The sequence below is a fragment of the Mycteria americana genome, chromosome 3, assembly GCF_035582795.1.
Source record: "Mycteria americana isolate JAX WOST 10 ecotype Jacksonville Zoo and Gardens chromosome 3, USCA_MyAme_1.0, whole genome shotgun sequence".
Lineage (NCBI taxonomy): Eukaryota > Metazoa > Chordata > Aves > Ciconiiformes > Ciconiidae > Mycteria > Mycteria americana.
Window position 1 is genome coordinate 41,495,025 of NC_134367.1, and position 25,128 is coordinate 41,520,152.

Here is a 25,128-nt window from a genome sequence, read left to right on the forward strand (position 1 = left end):
CCCAGTCAAGTCTCTTGAGGAGACCTGAGTTAGCAGTTAGAAGTTAAAGGCTTCTGTGGCCTTTTAGCTGCAGGTTACATACCGCTCTAATAATGCAGCCTTTGACATATGCAATGCTGTTTTTTCCTCTCATAGGAATGGTTTGATAAAGGCTGTTTATTTTTTTGTGCTGTTGCTAATACCTCAAGCCTCTATTAGCATGAGTTGCCAGGTGTAACAGCAATATATGTAAAAAACAGGCCATTAACTCAGTGACATGCAAAGGAGAATATTATGAGTCTACTCCTCTGTGGCCAGAGAGCTTACGCATTACTGGTAACGTCTGGCTCGTTTGGTCCCCAGTTTAGGTTAGGATAGCTTAAGGGTACACGAGGTACAGACATATGTTAGTGTGAGGAGAGGTGCAGTCTGGACTGCCAGGGATGATGATGACTACCAGCTTCCCATGTGCATCTTGGCACCCCAGGGAAAATATGGGATACTTTGCCCTCCTGTGTAAGGCTATGGTTGCAATTACTTTTGTGGAGTAAACACATCCACAGCTCAGCAGTGTGGCTGACTGATGTATGACTGGCCTCTATCGCTCTGCTTGCGAATGTGGTAGAGCTCTTCTAATTTACAGCAGCTTCTCCTCCTGGTTTATTTACCAACCAAGACTCTACAGAAGATTGATTTTTTTGATACAGAACTAGACAGTTTCTTTTTTTAATAATACAGGCCTGTAAAATCAAAGTTTGACTTGTTTTTTCTAAGAGTGAACATTTCGCAAGTGCTCATGCTGTCATTGGTAGGGATTCAAGTAAAATTTGAGGAGCAAAAAGGCACCGAGTGCTCATGCTGCTGAAGAGGTTGTAGTGGTTGTCCTGCCTGAGTGCTGCAGATGCACCTGAGACGCCGTTTGCTTCCACGATCGCCCACCAACTGGTCAGCAGCTCCTTCTGCAAAGCACCTCCATGCCTCTCTGCAGTGATGAGAAACTAACTGCTTCAACTCCCAGTAACTTACCACTTTGATTCCCAGTAGCAACAGTGCAGAAACAGATAGAGCAGTACAGAGAGGGGCAACATGAAGCAGGCAGTGAGAGGAGTTTGCCCCAGAGGTGATGGGCACCTGCACAAGAGGGTGCTCACACTGTGGTACGAGGGCTGCTGCAGCACGAAGATCACCCTGCCTGCCCTGGGTCTTTGTGTACCAGTGAGGAGAGGCGTTCACCATGGCATGCCCAGCGCAAGGCGTGCCCGCAGCGAGTCGGCCACGTGGCTGGTAGGCAGAGGGATGACTTGCATGTTCTGCCCGTCCACCTGAGCATGGGCATTCCCAAAGGCTCAACAGGAACGTAGGTATCTTTCAAGAGAAGGAAAAGACAAAGGGAATTTTGCAACCCAATCGTTACTTTTGTTGTTGAGGAAAAGTGTGTATTCATGCCAGCAAAGTCACTGAAACTGAGAATGGGGAGAGTTTTCTTAGCTCTGATGAGGACTTTGCCTTTGAAGGACACAGATGCAGCCCCTGCAGTTTTGACGCTTCAGTGGGCTCTGAAACTCAAGTTTCTGTCAGCACTCCTGTTTGGAAGTGCAGAACACTTTTAGACTGTTCTGATAATGAACAAGACGACCCTGAAAGTCCCATTACATGCTTGGCACAGCAGGAACCTGGCTTGATGGAGCTGTTGAGTTGCCTGTGTGACAAATCCTGCGCCAGTTCCCAGCTCTGAAACCCAGGTCACACAGTCTGGAAATGATCTGGCAGGCATAACATGTCCAAAAAGGATAAAAAAACTAATGTTATTTTTTAGCTGGATCAGTTCAGCTGGATCTGACTTACCAGGCAGCCATGCAAGCGCTTGTGTTGGCACTATGGAGGAGGCACAGCATAGAGAGGAGAAGGAACAAACTGCCAGAGGGCACGGGACCACAGAAAATGTACATCAGCTCATGTTCTCATGCTATGCCATTGTTCACTTTCCTACAAGAAACGCTTTCCCATTCATTCCCACCTCCACACTCTGCTCTCTAGAAGGCAAGTGCCCTGTTCCCTTTTGAGACTTCAGTCTACACTTTCATAGCCAGCAGAAGGATTTAAGCCTCAGCAGGGGCCAGCTGACACAGCAGCTAAGATTAGATCACAAACAGCTATTAAAAAACCTCGTGTAATCAGCAAGAAAGGGCAAAGAGCAAAAGCGTAAGAATAGAACGGCACTGAGTTTAAAGCCCCCTCTGTCCTTTCTTATGATAGCCAGTAGCTTCATCATACCTGCAATAATAAAATAAAGCATCTGCAGGGCCCAGCAGTATTTTGAATGGGATTAAAAGGAAACGAAATGGTGGACACCCTCACTTCAAATCAGGGCTGACTGTCTTGAATGAGAGAACCCAAAACATCTCAGCTTAGATATGTGTTTAGGAGGTCAGCTGTCGGTCACTATAGGAGTGGTCCTTTCCAGCACCAGATGCAACCGCTGCTTGCATTGCCAATGAGTGAGACAACTCAGTCCTTTGACTAAGCTAAACTAGATCCTCAGCTTTCCCAGGGGAAAATGATGTTAAATAGTTTACCTGCGGATATCACTTGCATAGAAAACTGGGCTAAATGCACAATTTGTAGGTGGATAATGTGGTCTTTTTTGAGTCTTTTATGACATTTTGCTGTTCAGCTGCTCTTCCTGTAATCAATCTACAGGGACTGTAGCCCGGTGTTTTTTTTATCTTCTGCACATAGCCACATTTTGGTCAGCTCCAGGATCATGAGTGAGGAACACCAAAGCTGAAAGTGGAACCTTTTCTTAAAGAACAATTTGGGGTAAAAAAGCAGACGTTCAAGCTACGCACAATCCACACTCATGGCTGATGAAGCACAGGCAGGAAGAAGCCAGCACCCTTTGCAAGTGCCTCGCCATAGGCACCAACCTTTGGGTGCAATAACTTTGGCCGTGTCCCTGCCAAGAAGCCCATCAACAGCTGCCCAGGTGGGAGTGGGGGGGTTTGAACCTGAGGCTTTCCTGCCCTGCACGGCAGTGTCCCCCCAGCACCTCCCAAGCTGTAAGGGGAGGTAGGACGTCCCTGGGGAAGGAGTTGCAGCCTAGAGAGCTTTGCTCTTTTCTCATCTCCTGCTAGGCTTGCTGTGAAGTGGCAAATCCTCTTTCTTCACCTCCTTGTCCAGATCAGCGCTTTGCAGCGCCCGGGTGCCCTGGCCCCGCTGCTGCAGGCCACTCAGCAACACTACCGGCTGCAGGCGGAGAGACCGTCCCTCCCTCTGCCAGAGCTGTGAGGTTTTGCTAGTACTATAATAAGAATAAATAAAAGCCTTCAAATAAATAGGAAAAGATAAGGAGGCAGATAACTGTAATTCTCATGACTGATAGTATTACTCAATTTAGACATTAACATTCTGGCTAAAGCTTTAAACCTTGGATTTACTGAGCATGCCTGTTATTAATTTTGCCTACTCAGACTGCATTGGTAGCAGGTAGGTGTATAATTTCAAAATGACTTTGAATTAGGTTAAAAGTTAAGCATTGCAGAGACAATGATTATATTTTTTTCCCAGGCTGCTGATGAAAGGCCTTACAGGATTTATTATTACCCTTGTGAAGGTTTGGGAGGAGTGTTTGCTGGATGGATCCATAGCCTGTATAATTCCCCACGTTCCTCTATTAAAATGATACCCCTAATCCTTGTTCCTTAACTAAGAAATGATGTATAGCAGGTCCCCACCTCTGCATTATTAGCCTGCTTTGTCTTAAATCCTTTCTTTTCAGAGTTTCAGCCAGAGATGATTATTCGTCACCCCTCTTGACGAGGTTCCTCCACTCGGCCAGGTCACAGCAACCACCAAGCCCTGCCTCGGAGGACAGGGACACCGCAGGGGAGTCCCCAGAGACCCTCGCAGCATTACACACACAGCGGCTCCGGGAACAGCCTGCCACAAACAAGAACTGGGGCGTTTCCAGCTCCCTTCCCTTCTCCCTCTCTTCAGCTCCATGGAAAGTGGGTATCTCTGTGATGCTGAGCCCTGGAGGGACTTTCGGTAAGATCCATGGGGAAAAAAAATAGCAATGGCAGGACTTGATCCATCCAGTTATGGCTATAAATGGCAGAAGAGGTTTCCCCTTTGTGAAATCAGTGGCTGTGAAGTTGTTTCATCATCATCATCATCTTATTATTATTATCATCATTATTATTATTATTACATGTAGAGAGACTTCTTTATTTTGGGGAAAGATTTCTGAGTATGTGTGTAACCTGTTTTCACCATGCACACACATATATGTCTATACATGGAGAGTGGGGGAGAAAGCAGCATCAAAACGGCGTCAGTGCAAGTGGTCAGGAAGCGACTCTGTCAGCATTGCTGTGAGAGCAGTTTTGTTCGTGATGTTCTCTACCCCATCTGCACACATATGGATAAATAAATTGCTTCACTCCCATGACAAGTCCATTGAACTCCTGCCAGACTTTATGATTGTGCATTGACCCACCAGAATTCAAAATAGATTATCTGGGAGGTAAAAAAACCCAAACCCCAATGAATATAGAGGCTGTTATTTATTCTGTCTCATCTTTGTTTTAATGTCAGTGAAAATGCAAATACAATGGAATATAAAATTGCACTTTCCAAATGCAAACTCATAGTTTGAAAATGTAGGGTAAGATATCATTTCTGCTGAAGTCAATAAAAAATTCTTAGTGACTTTATTGAGACAGGATTCCATACCTTAATATGCTTCAACATTAAACTGCGTGCTGCTCTGAATACCAAAGATGATTTATTGGAAAGCAGTACCAGGGCATGTCATACCTAGTCATTAGGATTACCTTGGGCTTATTATCACTCTTTCTGTTAACTGAATTTTAAAGATTGGTATTCGATGGCCGTTCATATTAAGGAGCCCTATTAAGGCAATCATGTGCTTCATACATTGTGCTGCTATCTAAAGAAAACTGTGTTGATATTCTTTATATCCATTACCTAAAAAGACCAATGGACAAAGGCAGAACAGAGGAAGACATGTATTCTAAACTGTCAAATAACCTCCCCCACCCTATGCTTTCTTAAACACAGGCAAAATTATTTTTTTCTCTTCTTTTATAATCTGTTGCCAGATATTATGATTTAAGTTTTAAATCAAGCCAAAGCTGGACTTTCACTGAAGACAGAATGTATGTTTTTAAAAAAACAACAAAATGCAGATGTTTTATTGATGGTGTGTGCGCACGATGATATTGTGACTTCTTAACACAACTGTCAGAAGAGCGGAAATAATAATGGACGTTAATGTGAAGGGCTGAAACGATGACAGTGTATTTGCCTGCACACTTCCTGAGCTGGTATAGTGTGGGAAAGCAGTTGCTTGGAAAGTTGTCATTATTTCATTATTTCCTCTTGTTTAGAATAGACTTAGGTGTTACCATCAAGAGGAGCTGTCGGTTTGTGGCAGTATAGCCCTTATTTTATAGTGAGCATGCGAATACAGTGGGAATTGTCTCCTGGCTGCTTTGGAAGTGACAGCTTTCAGCAGAAATATTCAGACTTCTTCATTTAAATGTAGTATGCAGCTAAAGATTAAGAGCTCATCTTTCATTTCTAGTTGCTTTTGTTTTGCCAAGACTTTCTCAATTCATCAGTGACCTGATTTTTAAAAATACAAATACTGTGACACAACCATGATCCGAAGCCCCAGGACATGCCTACTTCGTCCCCTAAGGACCTCCGCTGTTTTCACACCACAAATGTGGAGAAGGAAAATTGCCCAAGTAACATGAATCTGAGATTAAGTCATATGAAAAACTAATCCTTTGAAATGGGCAGGGACCTTTCTATGGCATTTAGTGGGCTTTGGATCAGGCGTGTGGGACCACAAAGAGATTATAAGTGTTTTTTCAACCCTTCCTTTCAGTTGTGGATGAGCAGCGGTCGGGCACTTTCGTGTGCCCGACAGGCAGTGGCATGGCTGAGCTTGCTCTCCCTGCACAGCTTTTGTGCATCCCTGTTGGGCGACTCCATCGCCCCCCCCCCCCCCCCCCAACTCTGTCCCCGCTAGCACTGGCCAAAACTAGACTAACTTTTTGTTTGTCTCAAGTCTTTGATTACATTTACAACCATCAATAACTAATTTAGGCTGTTGTTGCTTTTGGCAGCACTGTTTTGGTTTGTATTCCTTTCTTCTGCTCTTTTGTGTTTTGTTTTTTCTGAAGTATATGGGTTTCTCTTAATGTGACATCTCTGTGCAAACATATGCATCTGAGGAAGGCAAAAGAGATTTATTGCATTTTGGCTAATACAGAGGAAAGGGGAAATTGCCTACATAGTGAAACAGGAGATTCAGTTTTAACTATGTCATTTCTCTCTTGTCTCCATAGTACTGAATACACAAATATAAAATATAAAATCTACCTCCTCCTTCAAACATATCAACGTACAATTAAAACCCACAAAGCCTGACAACCTGTTGTCAAGTTGTTTAAGCAGTTGTTTCAGAATCTGACAGACAAACTTATAAACAAAACGTAGAGCACCAGATTGTGGGATGAGGCAGCATCATCACGTGGCTTCCTCAGTTATCTCAAAATTTGGAAAACAAAAAAAGTAGAGGAATACTTTTTCTCCTTGAATAAATAACAGTTTAATTACATTATAGAAATAAAATATGATATGGTAGGAATACACTGGAAATCTTACAGAAATACTATTCTGCTACTGGTAGGTAAATGGTCAAAGCTACTTTTCATGACAATCTGAACAGTACTTGTGTACAAACTATTATACAGGTTGCTAATGAAAAATATTGCAGCAGTTGCAAGGATGTTACCAGCTCAAACAAACATCTAATGATACAATATTCTTCTAAGAGGAAGTAATAATGTTAGATTTACAGACAATAAAGAGTATGTTCTCCACTTTGAAACACTGGAAATAAAAAGCTCAGGTAATCCAATTTCTTTACCTCATATTATCACAAGGAAAGATTTTCCTTTCACTATGAAACAGCATCCCAAGAGACCCTGTAAACAGTTTATTCAAAGGTAGTACTTGAGATGTCACAGCAACTTCAACAATTGTCCTAGTCTACAATTACAGACTTTTTAGGCCACTGCTTGTACAGATGACTTTTTTTATTTTTCACTTATATACATACATTCAGCCCAATAACAGCAGGTAAAATGCGCTGTCTATCTCACAATAGACACACTAAAATTTTCATCAAAAGGCCAGTGCAAGAAGATGTGGATAGTGATTGCACAGCATCGAGGAGATTGTATTATACAAATATACAATTAGACTGTTGAGAATCTAACTCTGCACGCATGTGACATAGATGGTCTTCTTGGTAGATACGCGACACGGAGTTGGTACGTATACGTAACTGCAACGATCGTTGCTTGGATGATGATGACGGTGTGGGTGGCTGTGGAACACAGTTATCGTTTGGCTGTGCTATCACTAAGTGAAGGTAGGCAACTGCAAATTAGGAATACCTAAAGCTGAAGTTTAAGTACAGCTTATCTTGGAACGGCAGCAGATTTTTCTAATGAAAGAGTAGTTCTACTTAGTGAGCAACGCGTAGGGAAATTGTTGCCACCTCTTTAATAAATGGTTCTAAGTGAACCGACACAGTTCCCAGAGCTTTAGAAAAACTCATTATGCAAATGAAGATACTGATGATAGACAGTAACATTTCACAGGATGCTATTTCTTATTATATCAGTAAGCACCAAGTTAAGTGCCAAGACAGCCCCATTGTCCCATGATTTATCATGTAAAATTTAGAACTTGAATGCACAACGAAAGTCCATGAAGTTTGCATTTAATTCACAAGAAGACAGTTTCAAAAATGGCTCTTAAAATACCTTTACATTTCAAATGGGCTTTCCCCCCTGCCTCCTGCAAGAGGGCTGCTTTAGGATGGACCTCACCTAGATATGAGAAAGATCTTTCAGGAGGAGGACTTGCATGTCCTCTGGGAATCCTCTGCAAGCCGCGGGTTTCGGCTGACTGCCGGGCCCCTCGAGAAGGTGGTGCCCCGTCCTACCGCCCAGCTAAGCTGCAGGGCAGGGGGGTGGAGGAGGAAGGTACCCCTGTCTCCTCCAGCCGCTGCTCAGCACCTCGCCTGATGAGATCTTTAAAATGTGCCGCCCCTCACCAAGCCTGAACTTGGAGCCACTTACGCCCCTGCAGAGCCACGGGCTGAAATCGGCCGGGCCGTTTGGCTGCTCTGGCCCGCACCGAGGCATCAGAAGCACCACGGGAACAGCACGGTGGCCAGAGAGCCCGGGGCTGCCGCCCTGCTCTTTCCCTGCGTAACCCCGAGGACGGGCGGCGGGGCAGCACGGACTTGGCTCCACTCGCCCGGTGCCACGGCAGGAGTCTCCCCTCTTGCGGCAAGCGTCCGGCAGCCAACGGGCTAAGCCGCCTTTGCAGCTATTTTGGCAGAAATCAGCCAGAAGGGTGAGGAAACGACCCGAAAAAGCAAGGCAGCAGAGAAGAGGACCCCATACCTTCTGATTCAGAACGGAATTACAGAATATCCGTGCCTCAAAGACTATCCGGTAACGTGCTCCTTGCAAAAGTGCCAGGCTGCAGAAACAATCCCACCAGGGAACAGAGGAGCATTTTCCTTCAACAACTTCTCTTTCCTCAAAGCTGATGGTGTCAAACCTTGCCATCTGTATTCTGATTTCACAGTGAGACTCACCTCATTTCAAGCAATGAGATTTGAATACTGCTGGTCTTAAAACAAATTATAATTTATTTCTGGCTTTCTCAGTTTTCAGGAACACCATTGACAGACGCTGCAGTTGTCAGCGCAGGCTCATGCCATGCTCTGCCTCTTGTTTCCCCTTATTCTCAAGTACAACTGAAAGGTTGCTTTCTCTAGCACATGGATACACCTCTCAGAGTGGATCGGGATGTTCTCAATACGGTACTTTCATCAGTAATCAGTTGGAAGAACTCAATTTTAGAAACAGAATTCGTGTGCAAAGCGTGCAACAAGAAATACAGTTTACATTTGGTCATAATGACCCATCTTAGTTATGCTACCATGACTCACACTGATTAGTATACTTACACACACACACACACGCACACACACGTACACACACATAGATATTTATTTATATACACGCTCACACAAGAAGAAAATGTCTAAGTCTGACAATATTTCCTCCTCTTTTAGTGAAGATGGGAGTTTGGCATCTCAGGCTCTGAATCTGCTTAAACCTGGGATACAGGAATGCGACACACTTCAAGTATACATCGACTGCACAGTGATAACATCGCACACTGAGTCTGAGACACATGCTGTCTTCAGTGGTCCAGCACCAGCACGGGGCTTAAAACCAGTTGCCCGTTAAAGGAGCCAATATCCGGGACCTTCGCCTTTGAGTGTTTGTATTCACGCAACGCCCGAGAGCAGGGCGATAGTCTGTACGACCACAAACGTCCTTCTGTATAAACGCAGTGGTAGTTAAAAGTCTGAACCAGTGCATTCCTCTCTTACATTCCTCCTCTATTCCTTTGTTGCTGTTACTCTCGTATGCATGTGAAAGTAAAAGGTAGTGGGGAAATAATTTTAATAGAAGAACACAAAGCCTCTCCTCTAAGTCCACAGAAGACCACTAAAAGTGTAAAATTTCCAAAATAGCTCATAGGAATTCTTCAAATACAGTAAGTGTTTTCAATGGGGTTTACATATCACATTTCACATTATTTCCACGGAAGTCTACCTTATCACTTTGTTTAATCAGACAAATATCAATAACACATAATAAAACAGCATACAATTCACGGGACACGACACGTTTTACAAAACCTCTAAAACTCAGCACTGCCGCTTTTGGAAAAAATCAAAAACTCCTATTACTTACGGACATGAAATACACTTCACATTGAAATGAACAGCATGATTACAAGGCTTTTTTTCTTATTTGATGGTGTTGGTTTAGGATGCATTAGTTTTCAATTAGGTTTCACAATTTTTCTTCACACCCCCAAAAGGAACTGTTGCTAACCCGGTATTTTCTCTGTGCTCTTTCAGGAAACTTACTATTATTCAGTAAACACTTTTTGAGAAAAAAACTTTTGAAAATTTAGCTTGACTCCCTAATTGTAAAACCTGAAGAACTGGCTGATGGTAATGCTCGTAACACAATCATCGCCCAGCTTACAATGACAAACCAAAAAAATATTACAGGAGGGTACAAACACGTTAAGCCACGGGTTTGGTTTTCTCTGTTGTTGATTTTTTTTTTTTTTTTTTTTAACTAACTCCTTTTCTCACAACGCTGAGAAGTCTCTGACTTACAACGCTTCAGCAGTCGTGTCTGTGGAGACAGACATGGTAACTTTGGCAATCTTAACTGTGCTCTTAATGCAGCTCTCGGCAGCCCTGTGCACGTTCCCCGCATTGTTGGCGTGTTTGTGCTGGCAGTCAGACTCCATGCTGTTATCGAGGGGCTGCGCGGTTCCTTCGCAGGTGGGGAACATGCTGCGGAAGGCGTGTCGCAAGTCCTTGCTCCTCAGAGCGTAGATGATGGGATTCACTGTTGAATTCAGCAAACAGAGCATGCTACAGAAGGCAAAGACAGTCTTGATGAGCTTGTTCATTTTCCCAAAGACATCGTACACCATGATGGCGAGGAGAGGGCCCCAGCATATGATTAAAACGACTAGGATAAGGACCAAGGTTTTGGCTAACCTGATGTCCATACGAGTTTGATCAGGCCTAGTGATCTGTACCTTACCATCCTCCGTAGACTGAATGATGATGCTTTTCTGCGTGCCCCGCTGAATCATGCGAACAGCGTGGCTGTGAGCCTTCCACAGTATGTACATGTAGGCATAGACAATGAACAGCAAGAGGACGCTGGTGACCCCGATCCAGAACATCAGGTACGTCTCGTCGATGAGAGGGAATATGTCCGAACAAACAGAGTTGAGCTTTTTGCAGTTCCAGCCGAGCAGAGGAAGAACGGCTATTACAATAGCGATGGTCCACATCACACAAAACGCTACGACAGCCTTTGGTCGGGTAACAATCCTTTTGTAAGCTAGTGGCCTGTGTATAGATATGTACCGGTCTATTGCCGTGAGGAAAAGGCTACCTACGGAGGCGGTGAAGGAGGCTGTAACTCCACCCAGTTTGAACAAGAAGACGTTGGGGCTGTCCTTCCGGTGGAAAACATGGAAATCCACAAAACTGTAGACAAAAATCACGCTGCCCAGGAGGTCGGCCACAGCCAGGCTGCCGATGAAATGGTAGGAGGGTCTACACCGGAGGCTTCGGGAGTGGAGGATGACGCACAAGACGAGGAGGTTCTCTAGGACCGTGAAGGTGCCCAGGGTGAGCGACAGCACGGCGATGGCCAGCTGCTGGCTGGGGTTCAGGATCATAAAGCACTCCATATCCATGAAGTTCTCCCCACACTGTATGTTCTCCTCATTATCCTTAAACGTGGACAGGGACTTGTTGTAAAACTCTGTGATGTTGACCTGATCTGAGGGAATAATGCTCAACAGGGGATCATCTCCTGCAGTCATTTTTTCTTGGAAAGGATCACCCCTGAAGGAAGAGAGAGGAAACTTCTGGGGGTAGTATCCCAGCTTGGATGCCATGTCGCCTTTCATGTCTTCGTACTGGATATCGTTGGAGCCCACGTAAAGGAGATCTGTTGTGATTGTTCGGAAAGTTGTATCTGCGAGGCCATCTAGGATTGACTTCATAACCCCAGTCTTGTTGGTTTCAGAGAGACTTGGGGGAGGGAAAAATGCATCGGAGGAAATCCTAGAAGGGGAAAAGATCAGACTTCATTAAGATAAACAGGGAGACAAACTCCACAAACAACTTAGTTGAACTGTGTCAAACAAAATCGACCTTTCTCTTGTATTCAGTGCAGGTCTAGCCTTTGCCACCTGTGGGAATCAGGGTGAGTCGAGCACTTAGAGAGAAATCACCTGGATTTCACTAAAACTGAATTACACTAAGAAGTGACGCAAAAACCAGAGGTGCAGGGAATTGAGTATTCCACAGGAAAGTAATTTTCATTTCTCATCAAAACCTTCCGAGCCACTCCACCAGAAAGATATTTTTCTCTAGATCTGAACTTGGCTTCTGATTGCAAAGTACCTTGCAGACCAATATTCCTTGGGCTTGCTTCATTTAGATAATACCAAGTGCCACTGCAGGAGCAGCATTAAACTGAATCATCACCTTCATTGCTTTTCTTTCAAAAGGCACTGAGGATTTTGAAAACCTGACAACAGAGAGGGAACGGGGAAAGAGCCATGCATGCCAAGTTTCACAGTTCACCCAGTATGCCTATATATTCACATTACCCTGTTACAGCAGCCTGAGGTCTACTAACATCCTGAATTTGTTATTGCAAATGTATTAGCAAGGTATTTCATCTACAAATATAGGCATCTGGATATATCTTCATTACTCTGTTCCTTCCTTCTGCTAAGCATACCAAGGCAACTGGGATGTTTGGACTCTATGAGGGAGGTGGGTTGTTACCCACCCTGTCCACAGTTTCAGGAAAGGTGACCAGCACTGAGTCAGTGAGTGCATCAGTGATCCTTTCTGCGTGGATCAGAAGCCTCAATCAGAGCAGTTCACGCTTGCCTGGAAAAACACGGCACCAAGGTTGAGTCAGAGAGCAGCTCTGGCCAAAACTTCAAGCAAAAGGGACCAGGACACACTGCTCCTGCGAGAAGCATGGAAATGTAACTTGTCCCGTTGGGGACACCCTCAAAAATATTCTGTCCCCTCAGAAAGGAGGAGCCCAGCAGAAGGTCCCCAGGTAGCCAGTGGTCTCTGAGTCCCGTCAAGCCCAGCCTTTGCTCATGGATGGTGATTAATTGCAGGGTGTTAACTCCTGGGCAGGGTACCCTTGGGAGAGCACCCTCATCAGCATCTGAGCATCCTACATGCATCAACAAGTAGGACAGGTCTTACAGCTCTTCTTATGCTGTGCTCCTTTATATAACTTTGCCCATACAACATGCCTTGAACATGCATTGAACATCTGCTTTAGGGCCCCTTCCACTGCCAGAGTGGCTAAGAGTGGTCTGAATGTAAATAAGAGCCAGAATCATTGCTTCGGTGCGCTACAGCTATTCTGCATCTGCTATGGGACATCTCGATGATTGCATCAGCAACAGGAGCAAAACCAAGCTTTTTCATGCTTTTAGAATGGAGGAAATTGTTTGTGACACCCAAGAAATCCCAGATGCCATATATAGGCCTGTACTGACTTAACCTGTTCACTTTACACAACTGACAATAAACAGCCAGAAAGGCCATGAGATATTATCTGCCAAAACCCAGAGTACTGATCACCTCAACTCCGAAAGAGGAGACTTGCACAGTAGGTACCATAGCTCAGTTTTCCCATGAAAACTAAAAGAAAGATGAAAACAATTCATCTCTACAATACCAATACTTAAAACCAGAATAAATCATGAGCATCTCCAAAAGAAGCAGAGATCGTTTGGCTGATGAGATATTTATGCTGCATTTACACATGGCACCTGAACACCCAAGACTTTTTCCATAGTTCGTTAAAGTTTTCCATTTGATTCAGCAGGCCTGGACATTGAGTGTTAAAGGAAATCTAGGAACCTCGACCTCCAGAAGACACTGCAACTTCAGCGCTGCAAACGAGGATGAGCATAAGCAACCCTTACCAGGATATTCTAACACACAACACGGACACTTGCTGGGTCAGCTTTTGCAGACATCGTTGCTCAGCAAATAACAACATAATCATTAGACAGACAGACAATATTAAGGAATTTAATTTTGAGGGTTTGAGCAGTGAGGGAGGGAAATGTCGCTGAAGCACACATTAAAAATGAACAGCAATAATCTAATACGTAACATACTTTTCATCCAGAAGGTGCTTTACAGCTGTTCCTAGTAGAATTTGCAGATGTTATGTGTTGCAAATATGACCCTGCTGACAACTGACAAATCTGCTTTGGGTGAAGTCTGGCAACTTTAAACTTGGCATTATAACACCAGTTTAAAACCAGAAGTGAAGAATGTGTTATTCATTTGAAAACTACCCAAAAAATATTAAATAAATCAAGTAGTTCTATGGTATTCTCTGTTATTCCAGCTTATTTCTGACAGAAAAAGAAGACAACCATTTTAATGATTAAAGCTACAGCCCCATGTCGAGAAGATTATGTTTGAGTAAAGCTTCAAAAATTGTATGCAACTGAGCACTTCTGCTAGACAGACAAACAAATTGCTGTGAGGTAGCTGGTCCCTGCTGGAGTCATGTTAAGTACAGACTACCTCAGAATAAGGTGCAAGCTGCCGTGCAACCCCTAGCTTTCTTTGAAATACAAATGAAAGAACACAAATTCCTGCGTGCTCTTTTGAAGGTGGCAGTGAGTTATGTGACAATATCACTATGCATGCATATGCTATGCTAACAACATAGTTAATGGGATCAGGAGAGGCAAGTCTTACTCTGAATGTCAATGATTTTTTTTCCCTCTGTATTTTTACATTGAGATTATTACCATAATTTCCACCTTATTGTCTCTGCAAAGAGAGTTTTCTTTGAGAGTACTTGGGAGTTCATTAGTGGTGTAGTTTAGGCTTTGGGGGATGCAGCTGACATCAATTTTGGTTTTGTTTGCTGCTGGGAATATCATAATTGGAAATTTCTAGCAGTATGTGTGCATGCACCTATTCAAGTAGCAGTTGATTTTTATTAAAGTTGCAGTAAAACAGCCATTCGCCTGATCTGGAATTGCACTTTACTGGAATTTCGTTTATTTTAATTTAGATACTAGCTTGCCCTGCTATAAGCTAAGACACTGAAATGCACTGAAGCGATCAGCCAGGTTTTCCATGGCTGCCTGGTGAAAATAAGACTGGACCTTTGGCACTGGGGTTATCAGGAGAGTCCAGGTCAGAGCCTGAGGTATTGCATGATTTGACATAGACTGAAAAGCTGATGGTGGGAGCAGCGGTCTGGTTCCTGGTCTTTTTGTTTGGTTAGGTGGATGTGCCAGTGTCACACAGATTTTGGCTCTGAGGTCTTCTGTCCGAACCTGGAGCGGCGAGGAGGCACTGCCCACAAGAACGGGACACCGCGCTCCACGTGGCCGCGCTGCTCTTTGCAGCTGGCTTCAATGCAACCCAAACCCATGTTGCCTGAGACCCATTAACGTCTCTATCTGAAATACCCTGGGAGCCTTCTCACAGCCTCCCTAGCAGACAAGGGTCCCCTGCACAGATCCCCCCTCTCTGGAGGGGACGGGGGTGACGGCCATGTGCTGCAGCAAGGTCCCCTCGCAGGCAGGGTGGCAGCGAGGGAGAGCCTCCCTGCCCTGCCAAAAGCTGCTCTGCCCACAGAGCCTTTGAGTCTCCAAAGCTCTCAGCTTCGTCCCTTCCTTAAATGAGCTCTACTACCTCTCTCACTTTACAACGACTTTAAAAAGTACTGAAACATTGATTAAAGATGAGGAAGAGCCCATGCTGATGCCGGCACTCAAAATTTTCGGTGTATTTCCATGACTGCACGCAGCAATTCACAGTAAGTAATGAATTATGATTACGGATAAGGATTAAACAACAGATAAAAGTTTCAAGCATCTTTTATCTTGAAGACCAAAACCAGAAAACCCATAGCTGAACACCATTTTAGACTTTTCTCCCATCAGCCGGCGGCTGTTGGTGGGTGCTGCCAGACCAGCTGTGCAAAGTGACTGCCACTAGATGGAGTGGCTTTTACAAACACACCGCTTAGCTGTCTGCAGAGACCTGGATTTATCTTCCTCTAGCTCTTTCCTTCCAGCCTGCTTTACCGGGGTTCAAACATATGAGGTGTTAAACATCAACTGAAGGTTGAAGACACAACTTTGTAAGGCTTTGCCCTCAAAGCGAAAGAATTAGTGAAGAGCTGAGGGGACAAGTCTTACTACTGCCCTCCACTGTGTGGTTACATGTAGCCTTAAAAGAAGCTTGGATGCTATCAGAATATAAAGACCCCTTAGGTAAAATATAAAATATATAATCCGTAAAAGGCTGGTAACTCATCTTGGACACCAGGGAGAATTATACCTCCCCCGGACTTCTCGTTGGTCCACAGGACCGGTTCACCTGGGGAACAAGAGCATGACTTCATTAAAATGCTATTACCTATCTTCTCCTGCTGTTCTGGGGGAGAGGGAGGGCTGGAAAGTTTTTATCGTTGTCTAAAAAAAAGGCTGAATTTATTATAATTTTCAAACCAGGATGATTGATGAAGCAATTTTAATAGTCTGAATAGAAACAGTGAATATTTGCGTTCTTCCTCAGAAAGTAATTATGAGCAATACAATGATGCTACTGATAACTGCACAAATGTTGACGTGGCAAGAAAAGGAATCAAAACAAGAAAGGGAAATCCACAATCAAACCTTTCTAGCTTCTATTTTAGAAAATATTTTGATCTCCATGTCTATACATTTCTTCTAAGATACCCACAGCTAATTAAGAACAGGCTAAAGGACAAGTAGGTATAATTGAAACATAGTTTTTGAATGCACAAAAATATGTAAATGCGTTCTCCTTGTTTCCACATAAGGCTTGTAAGTCCTTCAGAAGGCTTTCTCGTCCAGTAAGTCTGCAGAGCGCCCAGTGCACTGGGACTCCTACCAAACTGGGTCCACAAAGTACTACCACAGAAGAAACAGCAGTAATTTGTACTCGTGTGCAGTCAGCTGAAAAAGCGTGAGAGAAATGAGATCTACCATAGTAACTGTTGGCCTCCAGGAATTACAACTGTCCTATAAAATGAAAATTTATATGGCTAATAATTACCTTATCCCATATGGCGATGAACAATACTGCTTCGAGGACAGAACAAGGTTTCTAAGCCTTGGAAAAAGAAATGCGCAGTCTGAGAAATGGCACTCTAAGACTCAATAACACCCAGCAAGAAAAAAACCCCACGTAGATGAGAATGTGAAATGTTACCCCTATCCCATTTACTGTTTTACTACTCCATCTCCAACACAGTGCTACTCCTAGGCTATAAATGGCAAATACACTGTCACTCCTAATTCAGGAAAATCTGCATTCACTTCAGAGAATTTTCTCTGTGTGAGGGATCGGGAAGGTGCACAGACACTAGGAGAGGAGCAAATGAGGGATGCTATCTTCTAGTTACAGCAAGGCACTATCAGCTATGGGGTAAACGAGGGCATGCAAGTACTGAGCCAAATCTTGTTCGTATGTAACAGGATGGTATCTTTGGCAAGTTGAACCTTAATTAGCAAGAATCCACAGCTACATGGTTATTTATGTTAATTAACATACCGTTTGCACACTAGCAGGGTAGGGGCTGGATTGTTCTAATTTGGGGGCGAACTGCCCCTACGTGACACCACCCAGCATCCAGCAGCTGACAATCTGAACAACAAAAACAAAACAATGGGGAAAACAGAGCGTTAATCAGTGACCAACAATGATTTTAAAAGAAATAACGTTATTTCTTCCCTCCAAAGTTTTGTTGGTGAGATGTGTGTACCAGTTTTAGCACAAGTGACTTGCAGGCACAGAGAAGAAGAGGCTGTGTCTTCTCTCTCAAACAGCCAGGGCATACGCGTGTGTCTAAGATCAGAGAGGTTCAAAAGCGAGGATGAAGTCCTGCTCCGTTTGGTGCAGGCAAAGGACCCGAACTTTGCTCTCCTGCGAGGCAGGTGAGCGTGCTGGCAACCTCTCTGTTCTGCTGCCCGTCTCTCAACCGCTCGAGTTGTTCCACATTGGATCAAGAGTTAAACATCAGGAAATAAAAGCACCAGGGTGCACACCTGGCAGGTGAGAGGCTTACCTTGAAGGCCTTTCTCTGAATTAAGGGAACCAAGGATGTGTCTCCCACATCCCACCCAGCCGCAGGGGGAAGAGCGGGGACAGCCGCCCCATCTGCCTGTGAAAAACCTCCAAAGCTCCTGAGTTCCCTTGAAATCCCTCAGCTTGTGAAATACAACTCCCTACACACATATTTCCTACCAGGTTGGAGACAAGACAAAGTACTGAAGGCACAAACCAGCAAGGAGACTGTCAGGATCACGTTAATGGGAAACTACAGCTACCTGGTCTGCCCGGCTTTTGGGAGAAAGGAGGGAAGGCAGAGGTGGCTTTCTTAAAACAACAAAAAGACTGTATGAACGTGGGATTTTAACATCTTTCACAGTTTACTTTATACATCTTCATTTCATTTAAAGACATAGTTTTGGGAGAGGATGAAGAGGCTAGCTGAAGTATGAAAAGTTCAGATGACAAGGAAACAGTGAAGCAAGAGTGAGCTGGAATTTGCTTAAAATCAGCTCCAGTTTAGGGACCCATTTCCCAATAAAGCAGAATGAACAGGTAACAGGAAAAGTTTGATACAATGTTATGGTATTTACATGTTAAAGAAAATGACAGAGAACTCATTAAGCTGGTCAATTTTGAACTCTCGAACTTGTTCTTTTTCACAAAAGGGTTTATCTTGGATTTCAATATTCCAATAGAAATTGCTTCATTTCCAGCCTCTTTTCTAGCCATTCTCTAATGCCAAAAGGTGCAGGCGCTTATTACTGCTGAGCAGAATTGACATAAATGTTAAATGGAGACAGAGAAGCCCAGCCAGGTGCAAAAGAGATGGGGGCTGAACACTCAAGTCTCCTGGAAGGACCTAGAAGAGACAGCAGATTAGCACACAACATGTGGTTGAAGGGAGAGAAGTCATCTGAAAGAGCAGAGCAGGAGATAAAAGACCAAGGCTCCACTGGATGCTAAATGCTAAAAGTCCCCAGAAGAATGTAATGTCTAGAGGATGAAACTGGGGGAAAAACACATTTATTGAGGGGGGAAGAGATAACCACTCCAAGAAAACAGCTTCCATGTAACGTCCAGAGCAGAACAAAAAAGGTCAAGAATTTGTTGCAGTAGAAAATATTAGTGAACATTTTTAAAAGAGTAAGGATTAGAGACAGAAAGGTAGCAAAACCATCAGGCTCCCGGGAGAACTCCCATAAAATGCACAGAGTGCACGTCTGCCTCCTCCTCCCCACGCAACAAACTGTGGCCATAACAAGTTTTAATCAAAGACTTTGCGAGACAGCAAGGAGATGCTGAGAGCGAAGGTAATGCGGGTTAAGTGACTGGTGTGAAGGGGATTGGGAGGAGAGAGGAGAGGTAACTACTGTCCTCATACAGGGAACAGGACCTCTCCAGGTGAGACCGGAGCAAACCAGGGAAAGGTAAGAGAGGAAGACCCAAGTGGAAGGAGCCCCGGAGAGGCAGGGGATGCAGATTATAGGGAAAGAGAAGAATTGCCTTCATGGTCGGCTTGGGGAAAGCAGATCAGGTGAAGGAGAAAACTCACGAGAGAAAACCTCCCTCCTCTTCAGAGCTACGCAAACTTCAGAGACAACTCCGTAAGCTGAAGGATATAGCTAGTGGGATTTTCAGATCTCACCGAAAAGAAAGAACAGACCCACTGCTCTGCAGGCAATGACTTGCTCTTTTGAAAGTCCATTTCTGATCTGTATTCAAACAGCGAAGGAAGACGCAAAGGGCTCTGAGAAGCCATCCTCGCTAAGGTCACAGAAAAGGACAGCGCTGTACGGACTGACGCATGGGACCGAGCTGGGGACACTCAGGAGGGATCAGTTGAGCAAATCTGGCCAGGGACATTAATGAAAATCAAATTGCTTAAGGAAAATGAAGTACAGAGGTGGAAAGGAAGATGGAGAGCTCAAAAAGAGCCACTGAGTGACCCATACAGTGGATAAACGCACCGAAAGGAGAAAAGGGAAGAGGGGTTTACAGGCGGTGACAAAAAGTTAGTGCATAGAAGGTCAGCAACACATTGCAAAGCAACATCTCTTCTGCCTCAGTCCTCAGGAGTTTACTTCTCCCAAAAATTGTTATTAGGCCACCAAGTATTAGTAGTGCTCGGAAGCTAGGACAGAAAGACTTGGTAAATGCGATGTCCCACACCATCAGCATTAGTAAAGGATGAAAATATGCACTCCAATTAAAAAATGTAAAACATTCTTTCATTTCTGGAGCTGTCTGGCCTTTCATAAAATTTAAATAAGCTCAGATAACTCTCTTCATAGCTACATTCAGAATATAATGATATTCAAATACACTGCCTTCACACACACAAACAACTTGTGAAATTATTTGCCAGCATATTAAGCCACTACACCAGATTGCTTGGCAATGGTGCATGTCTTCGAAATATGCAGATGCTTTTCTTTTTTAAAAAAAGGAGAGAAGGAGAGAAGAGGAGAAGTGAGAAAGAATTACAGTAGAATCTGATATCCAAGTAGTCAGAACAACAAATTGCAGAGAGACTCCAACCAATATTACATCAGATTTGGAAAAATAGTTAAAAGATACTGAGGGATGAGTTATGACTTTTTATTTTTGTGTGTGTGTGCACGTATATATATTTCTATGCATCAACTTACAGAGAGACATACACAAACACATACACATGCCTAGAGGAACAACTATTCAAAGTCTCACAAACGCTGCAGTAGTGTTTGTCATGCATAAACTCAAATTCCCGGAGCCAGAGGACAAGCAGACAAGCTAGAAGTGTAGGGACAAAAAATACAGGCAAGATGAGTGCTGAATATCTTTTTGAATTCCCCCATACACAGCCTTCCTGGGGAAAAGCAAGGATCAAAAATGAATACATCTATCACTGAGATCCTGTAAAAACTATTTTGCGCGCACGTGTGTGTCTACATATATATATATATAGGTACCTCTATACACACTCCAAACCTATTCTACCTAATTTTCCAGGCACGTGCATAGTCCAGACTCCAGTATTGTATTGTTTTAAACAGAGGCAGAATTGGCTAAAAACAATGATCTCTAAGAGCACGTTCCACATATTCACCACAACGGGAAGGTGGGAGCCCCCCAAGCCCCTAAGCACAAACTTTGAAAGGTTTCCTAAAATGCAGAAATATGAAAATTACTCCAGCGAGGGCTCAAAGGGAACTGACAGTATTCCCTACGGAGCTGCTCCTGCTCAGTACTTTGCAGTGAGTAAACACGCCTTTCTTAAGAAGAATATACAACTGCCATAAAACAGGTTAACACAGGATAAGGTACCATTTGATGCCATCTAGCCTCGATCTACACAAACAAGACAACATCTGAAACGTACAAAACATCCAGTTTCACCAACAGTCCAGCCAAAGTATAACAACTGACATTATATTAACACACACAGTAGTGAAATACCTATTTTCTCTGTAATTTGGATATTGGTAGCCTGATCAAAAACAGATGTTCTACTGAAGAGAGGCAGAAGCGGGCTTGGTGTGTACACTGCCATAATGCCCCTGCATGAGGCACAAATGGCAGAATAAAATGTGCTCCAACCTTATGTTGCAAACCCAATCATTTTTCATGGGCAACAATGGCACCTTCGGGAAAAAGAAAAAAAAAAGTTCTTTCTAATGAGAAATTGATTTATAAGTCATTATAACCATTTCAAAAGGACAGGTCGTGGCTGGTTTCAGTGATCATTAACAAAGCCACACACTTTCGAAGAGCCTGAGTTCTGGAGGGGGGAAATTCTTATCCCACCGACAGCGATCGGTTGTGCACTTTTTGCAGCAGTACAGCATCAGTCTAGAAATGGAGATGTAAAGAGCAGTACTGAGAAGACAGGTTGTCACATTTTTAACTTTGCATTAATAACAAATGCTGTTGCTGTCTATTCTGGCACATTTGCAAGCTTGCTTTTAAGTACAAGGGGCTGGCATGCATTTCTACTATAGATAGGAAAACAAGAGCAGCCTTGTTATGATTAAAAGGGTCTATTTCCCTCTGCCTTCTGCCTTCTGTGTCCATCTGCACAGCTGCTTTGAACTTGGCCAAATCCCAGTGTTAGGGTCGCCCGCAGTACATATTTTAAATCAGCAGCAGACTCTGAATTTGCTGCTAGAGAAGAGAAAAATCTCCAAATTCTCACTTAAATGGTTGATGAATGGTTTTGTAGAACATTCGTCATTTTACATAGCCTAAACTATTTGGGAAATTGCAGGGAAACATATCGAAAACCATTTACTGTTTCAGGAGGAGACTCAGATAAAGCCAATACAGACATCTGCAAAGAAATGAAGAGCAATCAGAAAAATGAATTCTGCGGATGCCTAGATAGCCAACTGCATGACTAGAGAGAGGTCACAAAGTTTGCATCGGAGAAGTTACAGCAATTTCTCTTAAAACGTGCAGAAGTAGAGAAACTAGGTGGGTGGAAGACAGCGCATGAGACCTGCAGAACCAGGAGAGGCAATGTATTTGTAAAATTATTGGGCAATACTAAGTGAATACATGGGTTTGGGTTCTCCCTTGCCTCTTAATCTCCTCACCTACCACTACTCAATAGAAATGAAAACCATCCCAGCTCTCCCTCCCTAGCGCGTAACACTTTAAGCACCAAAATTCCCAGAGGGGTGACAGCCTGCAAGTATTTTGGGACGGCCACATTAAAGGCTGAAAGTCAGAAATGACTAAAAAAAAAGTTATTTAATTTCTAAACTTCTGTTGCCCAATCAGAAACCTGTGAACAGAGAAAGGGAAAGAAAGGCTTGCATTGGCTAAGACCTGCCGTTCCTTCAGCAGAGCATGAAAGCCCTTAATGGGGTCCTTTATGCAAGCGAGCTAACATAATTCACCAAAGAACAGCAGCCAGGATCAAAGGCACCCACCGGCTCATCCTCACGATACTATAACCTGCTTCCACCTTCACTTTGAGTTTTGTAGGTATTTTGATTTGATTACTGTGGGTTTAGGTGTATCAAACGGTCGATGAGGTAAATTCGCAGCAAATAGTCGATTTCTTTACCTAGCCAACTTCCCCCCCCCCCCCCCCCCCGGCAAAAGATGCCTGCTGGTTCAGTCAAACAATTATTGCTTTTATCAATTCTGCTTGAAAGTGTTTTTATTCAAATGGTTCTGCCTCTCATTCCAAAGACCCGTGGATAATAACGCAAAGCTGTTCCTGGTTGCTACAAAACTAATTTTAACCTCAAGCAAATCAGGAATTACACATTCATCTTCTAAACTGTTTAAAGATGTTACGTTCCTTTCTTTTACAGCTGATTTAATAAACTCTGCCTGCATAATAAATATTCCTACTACGGTCACAGGGTTTTTTTCCTTTCTTGAGAAGGGAAAACCCACGCTGGCAGTTGATACGAGGTGTAATCCAAAAAGAATTAAGCACGCCCAAGTCATTTTTGCAATGTTGCACATTTTGTTATTAAATATCATATTAAATATCACTCTGATCCTTCGCATGATCTTGGTACATGTGAACAGCAATGCCACCCCCAGCAGAGAATGCTGTATTCCTTTAAGAAAAGGTGAACAATAACAATGAAAACAAGATGATACATCTAAGGAAAAAAGAAAGAACCATTACTACACCTTTAACAGGTTAAAAAAGCCACACTACTTTTAAAACAAAAACTTGTAGATACTCAAGAAGGAGTATTTTGCTATCTGGCTCCATGTTATATATGTCCCTTTACCTTCTGAAAGAAGAAAACATATGCCGAAACTGTTAATATGAGCATTTGCTGCCATACAGAAAATAACACTGATAATAATTTCAGAGAAAGAAGGAAAACTACGGACTTCATCTTCTGACACCATTTTACTTAATCAAACTGAAATCGCAGTAACGAGCTCTCTCCTGCCAAAGGCTTGGTACATACCTCATCCAGGGGTGTTCTCAATGGAGATTTGCGGACGTCTTTGAGACAAAAAGATGCCCATTTAAAATAAGCCCATCTGGTTACTCAGAATTATTTCTCAAGAGCCGAAGATTTCACACGACAAACACCGCGTGAAGTTTAAAAAGCTCGCTCACTCTTTTTCTGCTGTCTTCCCCCCAGACCTCCGAATTTCAGACAAAAACAAACGAACCAACCAAAAACCCTACTGGGATGTTCTGAAGGTGCTGGATGCCTAAGTGACATCTTTTAACGGAACATCACTGCGCACAAAATCACGAACCGCCTTTTATTTCGGCTACGGCCTCAACGGCAGAGTTTTGGGAGGAAAAGTGCACAGGAAAACCGGGCTGAATGCCACCCGCTGCAAGGCACCGGTGGGTTAGGACGAGAGGAGAAACCTCCGGTGTCAGATAAGGTCCTGCGGGGACCTGGGAGGCTGCCGGCTCCGCGCACAGAAGAATGGACGCGTCTTAACCGTAACGCCGCCAGCCCCCCGCACCTCCGCCCGCTGCCGGGCTCCCCCCGCGGCCGGGGTCCCCCCGTCCTGCGGCCGGGCTCACGAAGGCACAGCGCCCGCCTCGGGCCACCGGCTTGTCCCGGGTGGCGCTGGGGCACCCTCCGGCTCTCCCCAGCCGCCCGAGGCGGCGCCGCGGGGCCGTGCCCGGGGCAGCGGCGAGACCCGCGCTCCCCCGGCCCCCTCCGCAGCGCGGGTCGCGGCGACGGATCGCGGGGAGGGATGCTCCCGCAGGCAGCCGCCTCCCCTCCGGCCGCTCCGCCGTCGGGGCAGGCGGTGTCACCCCCGGACTTCCCCCCCCGCCCCCCGCCACGCCGCCAACAAACTTTGAGGGGGACGACGGCTACCTGGCCCCCGGCCGGGGGGGGGACACCCCCCGCACCCTCCCGCCCCCCCGCCCCGCGCCGTCCTTACCCTCCGCACGGCACCGGCCGCGTCCCCCGCCTGCTCCGGCCGCGCCGACCCCCGGCAGGGAGCGGGAGCGCCGCCCCGCCCGGGCACCCCGGCACTGGGGAGCGCCGAGGAGGCGGTGCCGGCGAGGGGAAGGAGGAGGTGGGAGACTTCTCCCCCCGGCTGCCTCCCCTTCTTCCCTTCCCTCCCCTCGGCGCCTCCTCTCCGACCACCGCCGCCCTCGCTCGCCCGGCTCAGGCGGCGCGCCGGGCTCCGCCGCCCCGCCGCCGCCGCCGCTCCATGTGCCGCCCGCCCCCCCAGGCCGCCGCCCCCGGCCCTCCTCCGCCGCCTCCGCCCGCCGCCGCCGCCGCCGCCGCCGCCTCGGCGCGGGGAGGCAGCGCGGGAGCCGCCGGGCACCCGGCGCGGCTCCGGCACACGCCGCCGCCGCGTCCCCCCCC

At 45.0% G+C, this 25,128-nt stretch overlaps 1 protein-coding gene across 7 annotated transcripts; it reads right to left on the minus strand.

The window, feature by feature from the left end:
* Nucleotides 1-6,610: 6,610 nt before the first annotated feature.
* Nucleotides 6,611-24,832, minus strand: CNR1 (cannabinoid receptor 1). Of its 7 annotated transcripts, XM_075498340.1 has the most exons (5): nucleotides 24,695-24,832; nucleotides 17,321-17,413; nucleotides 16,823-16,879; nucleotides 13,522-13,653; nucleotides 6,611-11,782 (listed from the first exon to the last, which is right to left on the minus strand). In XM_075498340.1, exons 4-5 carry the CDS (start codon nucleotides 13,572-13,574, stop codon nucleotides 10,300-10,302), a joined length of 1,536 nt encoding a protein of 511 aa, XP_075354455.1. In that variant the 5' UTR covers nucleotides 13,575-13,653; nucleotides 16,823-16,879; nucleotides 17,321-17,413; nucleotides 24,695-24,832; the 3' UTR covers nucleotides 6,611-10,299. The 7 variants fall into 7 exon arrangements, with proteins under 7 accessions (XP_075354455.1, XP_075354457.1, XP_075354458.1 ...); XM_075498342.1 differs by lacking the exon at nucleotides 13,522-13,653; XM_075498343.1 differs by lacking the exons at nucleotides 13,522-13,653; nucleotides 16,823-16,879.
* Nucleotides 24,833-25,128: the final 296 nt, after the last annotated feature.